This window comes from Loxodonta africana, chromosome 19, assembly GCF_030014295.1.
Source record: "Loxodonta africana isolate mLoxAfr1 chromosome 19, mLoxAfr1.hap2, whole genome shotgun sequence".
Classification (NCBI taxonomy): Eukaryota; Metazoa; Chordata; class Mammalia; order Proboscidea; family Elephantidae; genus Loxodonta; species Loxodonta africana.
In genome coordinates this window covers 17,537,303-17,548,915 of record NC_087360.1, presented here as the reverse complement: position 1 = coordinate 17,548,915, position 11,613 = coordinate 17,537,303, and the positions used below count along the sequence as shown (strand labels likewise).

Here is an 11,613-nt window from a genome sequence, read left to right as displayed (position 1 = left end):
CAGTGACTAGAAGCCAAGTAGCTCGGTTTTTACATTTTGTTCAGGAACAATGCCCCTGGTTCCCAGAGGGAGGCTCGGTTAATTTGGACATATGGAAAGCTGTGGGAGAACAGCTACAAAAACATTATACTAGATGTGGTCCTGAGGGGGTGCCTGTTGATGCTTTTGCATTATGGATGCTTATCAGAGATACTCTTGACCCAACTCCCGATTCTGTTAAAGCATTCCAAGTACTAGACAATCCTGACTCTGACCCCACTTTAGAGGAGGAAGAAACACCTCTGCTTCAGAAACATCCTTCTGTAGCATCTACCCCTTCAGCCCCTCCCTTGGTTGGTCTATCTAATCCAATCACGAATGACACTCTGAGCCCGGAGGAGCAAGTCGATCTAGAGGAGGAGGCTGCTAGATATCATCAGGATGAGGATATTGTTCTTCCTTTACAAAAGTTGCAAATTGAGTCACAGCCTCCAAAGTATGAGGTTAAATCATTGACCTTTACTCCTCGAAATAGAGTACCTTTACCTCCCCCACCTCCTTCTCTGGCAGGAAAATCAAAAATCAAAGCAGCCTTAAAACAAGGCTTGTCTGAGGGAGACGTTACCCTCCCTTTGTGCTTTCCAGTACATTATAGCGGGGAATTTGATGAGGATGCAGAATGGACTCCTCTTTCTTATAAATTCCTCAAGGAGGTTAAAAATGCCTGCAAAGAATATGGACCCCTGTCTCCATATACATTGTCGTTAATAGATATTCTGTCAACCAGCTGGATGACTCCTTATGATTGGTATCAGCTGGCAAAAACCTGCTTACCTGGGGGTAGTTTCTTGTTATGGAAAATGGAAAAGACCTGACCCATTAATCTCTTGTGGAAGAGGCTATGCTTGTGTTTTCCTACAGGACAAAACTTCCCCTTTGTGGATACCCGACAGACTCATCAGACATGTAAAACCCAAAAACCACCAAAAATCCTCCAACACTTCCTCCCTCACTGCTCACAAACCTAACACCTCCCATGACTCTTCTGAGAAATCTGCCTCTTGAAAATGCTCCATCTACACCCCCACCTTCGCCTGTCTCTAGTTCCTCCTCTTCATCTTCTACTCCACCCCCTCTCACTGACTTTATACAACCCTCTACAAACCTCAACAACTCTTCATCTCGAGACAAAGTGCGGTGGAGAAGCCGGAGACATACTCCCTATTCAAGAACCCATCGAACCATTGCGGCTGAGCCCCCAACTTGGGGCCAACTCAAAAAACTTACTCATCTGGCTCACATCTTAACCGTGGATCAATATATTCCCATAAATGCGGGTACTCTTTTTGTGGCTATGCTCGCTATTATTTCCTGCCAGGTATGTGTTGTTACGGCTGATATACATTGGGCTTATGTCCCAAAACCTCCTATATTTCATCCCGTCACCTGGGAAGATCCTTCCCCCTCTGTATTTACTAATAATTCTGCATTACTGGGGGGCGAAACCATATTTTGGAACCCTCAAGGCTTTAATTCTAATTATTCCTATTCTGGTATATCAGATAATCCTCCTATTTGTATTCAATTAAGAAATTTGCAAAAAACTATCCCTGGCTGTATTCCTTTTGGCTTCAAATCAATGATTACTGATTCACCTAATGGAAATCAAAACCAACAGCCTTATAGATTATTATGGGCTCTACGCCTCATCCTTCCAGAAAAAACTGACTTTCTTAAAGGTATCCCAAAAGTACACACTCCTCTTTTTCCTACCTGTGATAAGTCGCCTCCTGAGGATTCTAAGAGCAATCAAGATTGGGCTATGATTGACCCTTCAAAAGGATTTCCTATTTGGAGAAATTGTATGTATAATTCACAAGTTGTATATGCTGTGCCTAAAATGTCTGCACGTCTTATTGATTGTAGTATTTTAAATCCTGAAGATGATTATCGTCTATTTTTACAATCAGCTCGATATCGTTTTAATTGGCAAGATACCTTAGTCCTTCTCCCACAAAAAGTTAATCGTTGGCATATAAATGGATGGGTTCCCCCTATTCTTTCTACCTTCACGGGTAACATACATCCATCTTTGTGGAGACTGGCAACTGCTGCCGGCAATGTCACTTTGTCCCGTCCTTTTAATAATGAGAGTTTTGATATTCAAGCTTGTGTACCTGCTCCATATGTGTTATTAATTAGCCGCAACAATCACTCTAGTATTGTTATAGAAAACAAGAAAAAACATTATGTTAGTTCTTGTAAAAATTGTATACTGACCAGTTGTATAAATCCTGCAATTCCTGTTGAAAGTATGATGATTTTACAACAGCCAAAATATATTATGATTCCTGTACATTTACAAGAAGATTGGTATGATGATTCAGGCCTAGAAGCCTTAAAACAAGCTTCTGCTATTTTATCTCGAGCCAAACGGTTTGTAGCAGCTTTAATACTGGGGATTTCTGCTCTCATAGCTTTAGCAACTTCTCTTTCACTTTCTGCTATGGCGTTAACACAACAGATTCATACTGCAAACTATGTAAATAATTTAAGTAAAAATATTACTTTAGCCTTAGCCACACAAGAAGCCATTGATAGAAAATTACAACAAGAAGTTAATGCCCTTGAAGAAGCAATTCTATATATAGGACAAGAAATCACTAATCTCAAAGTGCGACTTACTTTGAGATGCCATGTAAGTTTCAGATGGATTTGTGTTACTCCACTGCCTGTAAATACTACCATACATAATTGGGAAAAAATCAAAAATCATATCCAGGGCATATGGAATCATTCCGATTTGAGTTTTAATATTGACAAATTACATATGGAAATACAAGATATTACAAATGCAAAAAAAGATTTTTCCTCTTCTCAAACAGTCAAACAATTTATTGATTCCTTAAATTCCTTTATTCAAAAACATAGTCTTAAAAACATTCTGTTAAACACGGGTATTTCTTTAGGTTTATTCTTGATTTTGTTGTTCTTTCTTCCAGTCATCTTCCGAATCTTAAATCAAGCTATCCAAAAGGTGGCTTCAGATCTTCATCTGGCGAAATTAAAAAATAAGAAAGGGGGAGATGCTGGGAGCCAGGCTGCAAGGGCGGCCCCTCTGCACCCACTGCCCCCAGCATAAACATCGAAGAATTCCTGAAAAGTCAGGAATATCTCTGTCATCTGTGTTATGTGTCTATTTCATTTTCAGCCTGTGTATAGCAGAATGTATAAGCATAAAATTCCATTATAGATTTAGGGACCTTTGGACGGGGGGCGTCCTACTCATAATCCTCTGGTGAAATCTCGGGTAGGGACAGCCCATGTGTTACTTGGGGATCAACATGAAGTTGTCTTAGGGGAAAAAACAAATAGCTCGACTATGGAAAACAAGAATAGGATGGTGAAATCCTGGTATTTACCAAGGCCCTTTTTGTGATTAAACCACCACCCACACATGACCCCATAAAAGTGGAAAAACAAAAGGCAGTGAGTTCTCTCAGCCAATCTCTCAGCCAATTACAGGTCAACTTTCTCGTCCACCCCGCTCACTGCTGCGCTTGACTGGTCTTTGGGTATAGAGATTGGGCTAATTGTCCTTGGCATAATCGTGGACAATATGACGTAACCCAAAGTGGCTGGGCTTCAAGAACTTGACCACCCTGGACAAGATGGACAAAGCCTATGTAACAATGATTTTGCAAAAAGATTAATTATTATAAAAACTGTGGAAGGTATTGCAAGATTAAGCATAAGTGTAAAGCAATATGAAGTCAATTATTATTTTGTGTAAAAATATATCAACAAAATATTCTCTTCAATTAAACAAAAAACTCATTGTACTTGTGTATGTATGCGGAACTGTACTATGTGTCACTTGGAAAATTATGTCTCTGGGAAATGATGTTTATGATTATATCTTGTACTGCCCCTTTATTGATCATGCGATGTTATGCTTTTGTAAGCTTATGATATAAAAGACCATGTAAAAAATAAAGAGCAGAGCCTTCTTTTTCTGCAGAATGAAAATATAAGACATACTACCTCGCATTCTTCTTTTTTCGCCGAACTCTACCCCTCCTCTGGTAACCCTGTTCATTGCCGAGGCTGGCCCCCGGCAAAGGACAAAAATCTCTGCCCTCGTGTAGCCTGCATTATTGCAGAGAGAGACGGACAATAAATACTAATATAATAAGTACTTGATACAGTGTGTTATGAGATCTAAGTGCTAACCAAAAAAAATAGAACAGGGTACGTGGGGAGCGGGAGTGAGAGTTTTTGTAATTTTAAATAGGCCCAGGGTAGGTTTCACTGAGCAGCTGGTGATAGATGATGGAGGTGAGTCAAGTTATCAGCAAAGAGTTACAGGGAGAGGGAATAACCCAAGCCGTTGGGGTCAAGTCACTTCCTGCCGCCAAGTCAATTCGTGACCCTATGAGGCAAAGCAGAACTGCCGTATAGGGTTTCCAAGAAACAGCTGGTGGATTCGAACTGCTGACCTTTTGATTAGCAGCGAAGCTTATAACCACTGTGCCACCAGGGCTCTGGGAGAGGAAATAGCTCCTGCAAAGCCCTTAAGTGGGAGCATGCTTCTAGAAAACAGCAAAGAGCATCGTCTGGTTGGAAAATAGGAGATGAGAGTAGAACTAGGGTGGTAAAGGCAGATCATGTAGAGCGTTGTAGGTTGTTTAAGCTTTGGGTTTTTACTGAGTGAAATGGAGAAGAGCTGTGAGCAGATGAGGACAGGCTCTGACTTAGGTTTTTAAAGGATCCCTCTTATTTGTTGGCCAAAAGAACAAACCGCAGGGGAGATAAAGTAGAAGGTAGGAGCCCGTTCTGTTTCTAAACTATGTGCAGTTATTTCTAGTAGGCCCTTCTTCGCAACTACTCTTTAGTTTGTGACTTGTCCACAAACTCTCAATCACTTCTTCTCCCCACCAGAAGGCAGCTCCAGCCCAGCAGAGGGAAGCAGCGCTGAGAAAATTCCCTCAAACCGAGGCAAGCGCCTACCTTAACTACTGTTTTTAAAGGCGGCTTCCCATTGGCTAGAGTGGCAGCGACATCATCCAATGGTTATCTACATCAGTTCTGCCCGTACAAACAGGAGACTGAGCCAACCAATAGGCGGGAACGCTGTCCTCGGCTTTTGATTGGCTGCTTCGTTTGGGTATAAAAGGTACCGCGCCGGTGCGTGGCCTTCCTCTCTCCAGGCGTCCTCGTGAGAGGTTCGTGCCGCCTTTAGCTGGCGTTGGCGCCTGGTCGCGGGAATTATGGGGGTTTCTGTGGTGGCGCAGTGGTCAGAGCGCTCGGCTTTGAATTCACCAGCCGCGCCACAGGAAAACGATGTCTCCTTCCGTAAAGATTTGCAACCTTGAAAACCCTATGGGGCAGTTCTACTCTGTTCTGTAGGGGCCCTGTGAGTCGGAGTCCACGGCCGTGGGTTTTTTGGTTTTGCTCGCGGGGCGGGGGGTACGCGAGGGGGGGAATGGAAGTCTTGGGGTTCGGGCCTATCTGGCCTGGGGTCTCGCGCTCCCCGAATGGTGGTGGCGGTGGTGCGGTGGGCGCTCGCGCTTGGCCCGCGCAGTATAGGCCTTGGGCCTGATCCCGGCCGGGCCTAGGTGGTGAGTGCGGGGGTCACCAGGACTTAGCAGGTCTGAGCTCCCTCTCTTCCTCCAGTGACATCGTCTTTAAACCCTGCGTGGCAATCCCTGACGCACCGCCGTGATGCCCAGGGAAGACAGGGCGACCTGGAAGTCCAACTACTTCCTTAAGATCATTGTAAGTGCGGGCTGGGTTGCGGTCGCCCAACATGCTGTCTCAGCCTTAGGCCCTAATAGGGACAATCACCTGCCACTTGGTTACCGTCTTTTCGGTGCTAGCTACTGAATTAGGCCCTTTTGGGCAGATTGTCGTTTAATCTTAATATTTTCCAGAGGTAGGACCCCACTATTACAGGAAAACAGGTTCAGGCAGGTGAAATCTGGCTTCAAGTAGAGCTTTTCTGCTTCCAGTTTTTGGGAAGCTCTGAGGCCACTGGTGACTCATTTTCTTTGATCTATAGTTTACTGTTTTTATAGGAGGCAAGTTGTTGCATATTTAAGTCCCACCAGTCCAAAGACTATTTGTTGAATGAGTGGTTTCCTTTGGATGGCCTTGTGGGTATTTCTTGTCTAGAAACACTGACTTGCTGTTCTGCAGGTATTAGGCTGCCATTTTAGAGCCTAATCTATTGTATTTTCCACATGGGAAACCCTGGTGGTGTAGTGGTTAAGTGGTACGGCTGCTAACCAAAAGGTGGGCAGTTCAAATCCACCAGGCACTCCTTGGAAACTCTATGGGGCAGCTCTACTCTGTCCTACAGGGTCGCTATGAGTTGGAATCGACTCGACAGCAACGGGTTTTTGGTTTAATTTCCACAGGCATTTACTAGGAGACTTCTCAGATACGCAGTAAATTTTTAGAAGAAGTAAACGATAAACATCCATATACCCACCACTTAGATTTGACAGTCATGTTTTGTGATATTTGCTTTATGTTGTGTTTTCAAATGTTGCAAATCTAATCCTCTCCTTGACCTGGCGTATTTGGAATATTTTTTTCCCTGTTAAGATTAGCTATTTTACTTAATCGGAGACATGCCTCATAATTGGAAAAAACTAGGATATCAGTTTGGGGCTTTATAGTTTGCAAATCATGAAAGGTACATCTCTTGTTCTCCTTTTTGCCTTTTCGATGAAGCGTAGAAACCTAGTTTTCGTAATTTATACCCAGCAAGTAAATCGGGCACCATTCATAACCCAGGTGACTTCTGGTGGGAAGAATTGTCTCAAATCTCCAAGTCACCTCAGAAGCAAAAGAAAGGGATTGAAATGGAAAGTCAGTGATAATGGGTTTGGTTTCTCCTGGCGTCGTCCCTCTCTTTTCCTCCTGTGAAACTTTTGTTTCCGGCTTGTTCTTGTAGCAACTTTTGGATGATTATCCAAAATGCTTCATCGTGGGAGCGGACAACGTGGGCTCCAAGCAGATGCAGCAAATCCGCATGTCCCTCCGGGGGAAGGCCGTGGTGCTGATGGGCAAGAACACCATGATGCGCAAGGCCATCCGAGGGCACCTGGAAAACAACCCGGCTCTGGAGAAGTCAGTCAGTCCCCCGAGCTGTGCCGTCCTCTTCCCAGTGCCCTGTTCCATTTTCCTAGGGAAGAATGTGCCGAAAGGTGACCCGTAAACTTCTCTTTGCAGACTGTTGCCTCACATCCGGGGGAACGTAGGCTTCGTGTTCACCAAGGAGGACCTTACTGAAATCAGGGACATGCTGCTGGCCAACAAGGTGAGGGCAGGATCAGATTGTCTAAAGAGACCTTATTGTTTTTGGGTCTTTAAACAAAAGTGACTATTCTCAGCATGGATTTGTGGGGAGAAGACTGTTCTCACAGTTTCTTGTTTCTTGCTTTTGTTCAGGTGCCAGCTGCTGCCCGTGCTGGTGCCATTGCCCCATGTGAGGTTACCGTGCCAGCCCAGAACACTGGTCTGGGTCCCGAGAAGACCTCCTTCTTCCAGGCTTTGGGCATCACCACTAAGATCTCCAGAGGCACCATTGAAATCCTGGTGAGTGGTGGTGGTGGGGGCTTTCTTGGTGGCTATGGACCTGCTTGGTGCCTGGGTGCTAACTGCCAATTTTTCTGCAGAGTGACGTGCAGCTGATTAAGACTGGAGACAAAGTGGGAGCCAGCGAAGCCACACTTCTGAACATGCTGAACATCTCTCCCTTCTCCTTTGGGCTGATCATCCAGCAGGTGTTTGACAATGGCAGCATCTACAACCCTGAAGTGCTTGACATCACAGAGGAGACTCTGCATTCTCGCTTCCTGGAGGTAGCATACTACCCAGCCTTGCCCCTTCTCATATTAGTGGTTGAGAGCGTGACTGTGTCAGACTGAAGCCCTGGCTGTGCTGCTTACACTAGGTGTGTAACCAAGCACAGTTGTTTAATCTGTCTGCCTCAGTTCCCTCATCTGTAAAATGGCAATAATAATATCATTTTGCTGGATGATCTAATGAATTAACGTAAAGCCTAAGAAGAGTGCTGGGCACGTAGAAAGGGCTATTCAGCTAGGGGCTGCAGTAATGCATGAGATTTTGAGTAGTGTCAGGATCAAAGGAGAAGTGAGAAAAATGGAGATGAATTAATGTTCTTTTTTTTTTTTTTTTACATAAATGTTAGTATAGTGTTGTCAAATAACCTTTCTTGGAGGACTTACTGTCCTTATTTCTGAGACTTCTGCTTAATTTTTGCTATTAAAGTCCTTTAATGAATGATGGTGATAGAAGATAACATTGTTGGGCCAAATAAAAAAGTTGCAATTAAGTATACTCTAAATAACTCCAGTTAATTTGGGGAACTCTTAACTAGTATATAAAATTTATGTTTGGAATTAGTTTAGCATCTTTCCTTCACGGAACTCAAGGTTTTGTCAATAGTTGATTCTTTTATAAAAGAGTGGTGGCTTTGGAAGCATACCCAGCCCATCAGCATATGGTAAAGGGAACACTCAGGTTGGGAGTGAGGGCAAAAAGCATTTCTAACCTGGTAGGTCTGAATCACTTTGCCAGGAGCAACTGGTAGGAGATTGAAATATCTCCTGTGTTAGACTGAAAAGTTAACCTAGCAAGTATCGTCGGTTCTCATTGAGTTTGTTGGGACTTCACTGCCTTTATTTTAGAATGTCTCACCTAAAGCATCCTCTCTCTTCCCCATTCAGGGTGTCCGCAATGTTGCCAGCGTGTGTCTGCAGATTGGTTACCCAACTGTTGCCTCAATACCGCATTCTATCATCAATGGGTACAAGCGGGTCCTGGCTCTGTCTGTGGAGACTAATTACACCTTCCCACTGGCTGAAAAGGTACAAAGGTCCCACCAGGACCACAGTGGGCCCAAGAGCAGGAGGGGTGGTGGAACACATGGCAACCTACTGCGTCGTGCTTTTATAATCAGATTTTACTTGGCAGGTAAAATTTTAAGAGTATAGCTGGGAGGCTGGTGTTGGGGGATGGAGGAAGAGGTATCCTCACTTGGGAAATGGCAAGAGATCTAAAGGGCTAATGGGTGAGAGCTGGGCTCTCACTAGGCCATGCCCAAGGTGTCCTACCTGGGTCACTTCAACTCTAGAACTCTGTAAAGGCTTGGGAGATTGTGGGTAGTGGAGGGGGGTTGTGTATGGCCAACCTTTCTGACCACTAATTTCTCCCCCGGCTTCAGGTCAAGGCTTTCTTGGCTGATCCATCTGCCTTTGTGGCTGCTGCCCCTGTGGCCGCTGCTGCCACCACTGCTGCTCCTGCTGCTGCTTCGGCCCCGGCCAAAGTTGAAGCAAAGGAAGAGTCAGAGGAGTCTGACGAGGATATGGGATTTGGTCTCTTTGACTAGTCACCAAAAAGCAACCAGCTTAGCCTGATTTGTGAAACAAGGAAATAAAGGCTTACTTCTCTTAAAAGCCTTTGCACTCATTATTTTGTACATATTGAGGTTTATATATTGTATGCTAGAAACTGGAAACCCTGGTGGTGTAGTGGTTAAGAGCTGCAGCTGCTAACCAAAAGGTCGGCAGTTCGGATCCACCAGGCGCTCCTTGAAAACACCATGGGGGCAGTTCTACTCTGTCCTGTAGGGTCGCTGTGAGCCTGAATTGACTTGACGGCAGTGGTCTAGTGGTCCATTCCATGCTAGAAACTAAAGTCTCTCCTAGTGTCATCTGCTTTTTCTAGGCCAGCTTTTACTGTCCTTTTATCACACTAGGATTTTTGTACCCATGGCCATCTGAGTGCTAGTTTGGGTTCCTCTAAGCTACATTAAAGGATTCCTGGTGACTCAATGGTTAATTGCTTGGGTGCTAACCAAAAGGTCGGAGGTTTCCACCCACCACTTGCTCGGCAGAAAAAAATGATCTGCTCCTGTAAAGATTAAAGCCTGGGAAACCCTATGGGGCTGTTCTATTCTGTCATATAGGTTTGCTATGAGTTGGAATTGTTCTATGGCACACGAGGATCTAACAAGAGGTTCTCAGTGTCAGTTGAAAGGCACTCAGTGAATGGCAGTTGTCCTATATACAGCAGTGTTTTTCAAACTGTCTGGGGGTCCTATGAGGAGGTGATGACCAGTATTAAAAATCTGATTGCTGAAATAGTAGGTAGTTTGTTTTGAAGCTACTATTCCACACACGGAAACTCTGGTGGTGTGGTTAAGAGCTACAGCTGCTAACCAAAAGGCTGGCAGTTCGAATCTACTAGGTGCTCCTTCGAAAACCTATGGGGGCAGTTGTAATCTGTCCTATAGGGTTGCAATGAATCGGAATCGACTCGATGGCAACGGGTTTTATTCCATGTACAGATTTATGGGCTGGGTCATGATGTGAAATGTGTTCTGTTGCAACTCTCAAAAGTTCAAAAATATTAAAGGGTGTGTGGAGGCTAAACTGGAGATACAGTGCTCCAAACTATACATGTATACACTTGACATAAAATTCCAACAGCCTGCCATGAAGACCTTCCCTACCTCCCACCTCCAGGCCTTGGCTTAAGTGCCCAGCCTGGAGCAAGCAACATTTCCAAGGGCAGGCTCCTCTCCCAGTTTTCCTGAATCCTTCCCTTACTTACGTATCTACTATTTTGTACTCCACAAGTCCTTGATGACAAGAGCCTACAATTAGTTTGCTGTCTCCTTTTTAACTGGGTAGCACAAATGGATAAGCACTCAATTACCAGTTGACAGTTTGGTGGTTCAAACCCACCTAGAGGTGCTTCAGAAGACTGGGGTGGCAATCTGCTTCCAAAGGTGGTGGTTGGGTGCCCTCGAGGCAGTTCCAACTATACAACTGAAGGAAACTGCCTGGTCCTGTGCCATTCTCACAATCATGCCTCAGCCCATTGTTGGAGCCAGTGCGTCAGTCCATCTTGAGGTATTCTTTCACTGACCCTCTACCAAGCATGATGTTCTCCACGGACTGGTCCCTCCTGATAACATGTCCAAAGTACGTGAGACAAAGTCTCACCATTCTCACTTCTAAGGAGCATTCTGGTTGTACTTCCAAGACGTTTGTTCCGGCAATCCATGGTATACTCAATATTCCTTGCCAATACCATAATTCCAAAGGTTTCAGCCTTGAAAACTCTACGGAGCAGGTATACTCTGTACACTTGGGGTAGCCATGAGTAAAAATCCACTCGATGGCAACTAACAAGTCATTTCCCACAACCTCCTTAAGGACAAGAGCCTCAGTATAGTTTGCAGTCTCCTTTCTACCTAGTTCAGTTCCTAGCATCGAGGATGCTCTCCAGACTCATACTTTTTCTGAAAGGTGCCTTCACTCAAGGAAGGCCCACATGACGGTGTTCAGGCTCGAAGTGGATTGGAGGCTACAGGGCGTCTTACTGCGTCACAAATCCTCAAAGACCCTCGTCTCAGCCACGAAGCCAGGGGAAGGGCACCCAGCCCGGGCGTGAGGGGCGGCCCCTGGGGAAGAGGTTTTGATACTCTCCGGCGAAGGCCCAGGCACCAACGATCCGGCCGCCCTACTGGAAGATCGGTCTCACCTGCGGCCCAGGAGTAGCCGCCGTCCCGCCCGGTGGCGCCAGGCCGGGGCT

At 45.0% G+C, this 11,613-nt stretch overlaps 1 protein-coding gene and 1 long non-coding RNA gene across 2 annotated transcripts; both read left to right on the top strand.

Annotated features, from left to right (window-relative positions):
• Window positions 1-1,993: 1,993 nt before the first annotated feature.
• LOC111750912 (uncharacterized) lies at window positions 1,994-4,011 on the top strand. Its single transcript, XR_010318532.1, has 2 exons — window positions 1,994-2,677; window positions 2,982-4,011. It is a non-coding gene; the product is annotated as an uncharacterized LOC111750912 (long non-coding RNA).
• Window positions 4,012-5,122: 1,111 nt separating this feature from the next.
• On the top strand, window positions 5,123-9,467 carry RPLP0 (ribosomal protein lateral stalk subunit P0). Its single transcript, XM_003419262.3, has 8 exons — window positions 5,123-5,204; window positions 5,656-5,757; window positions 6,941-7,116; window positions 7,219-7,306; window positions 7,438-7,584; window positions 7,665-7,850; window positions 8,739-8,879; window positions 9,236-9,467. Exons 2-8 carry the CDS (start codon window positions 5,704-5,706, stop codon window positions 9,398-9,400), a joined length of 957 nt encoding a protein of 318 aa, XP_003419310.1. The 5' UTR covers window positions 5,123-5,204; window positions 5,656-5,703; the 3' UTR covers window positions 9,401-9,467.
• The last annotated feature ends 2,146 nt before the right edge of the window (window positions 9,468-11,613 follow it).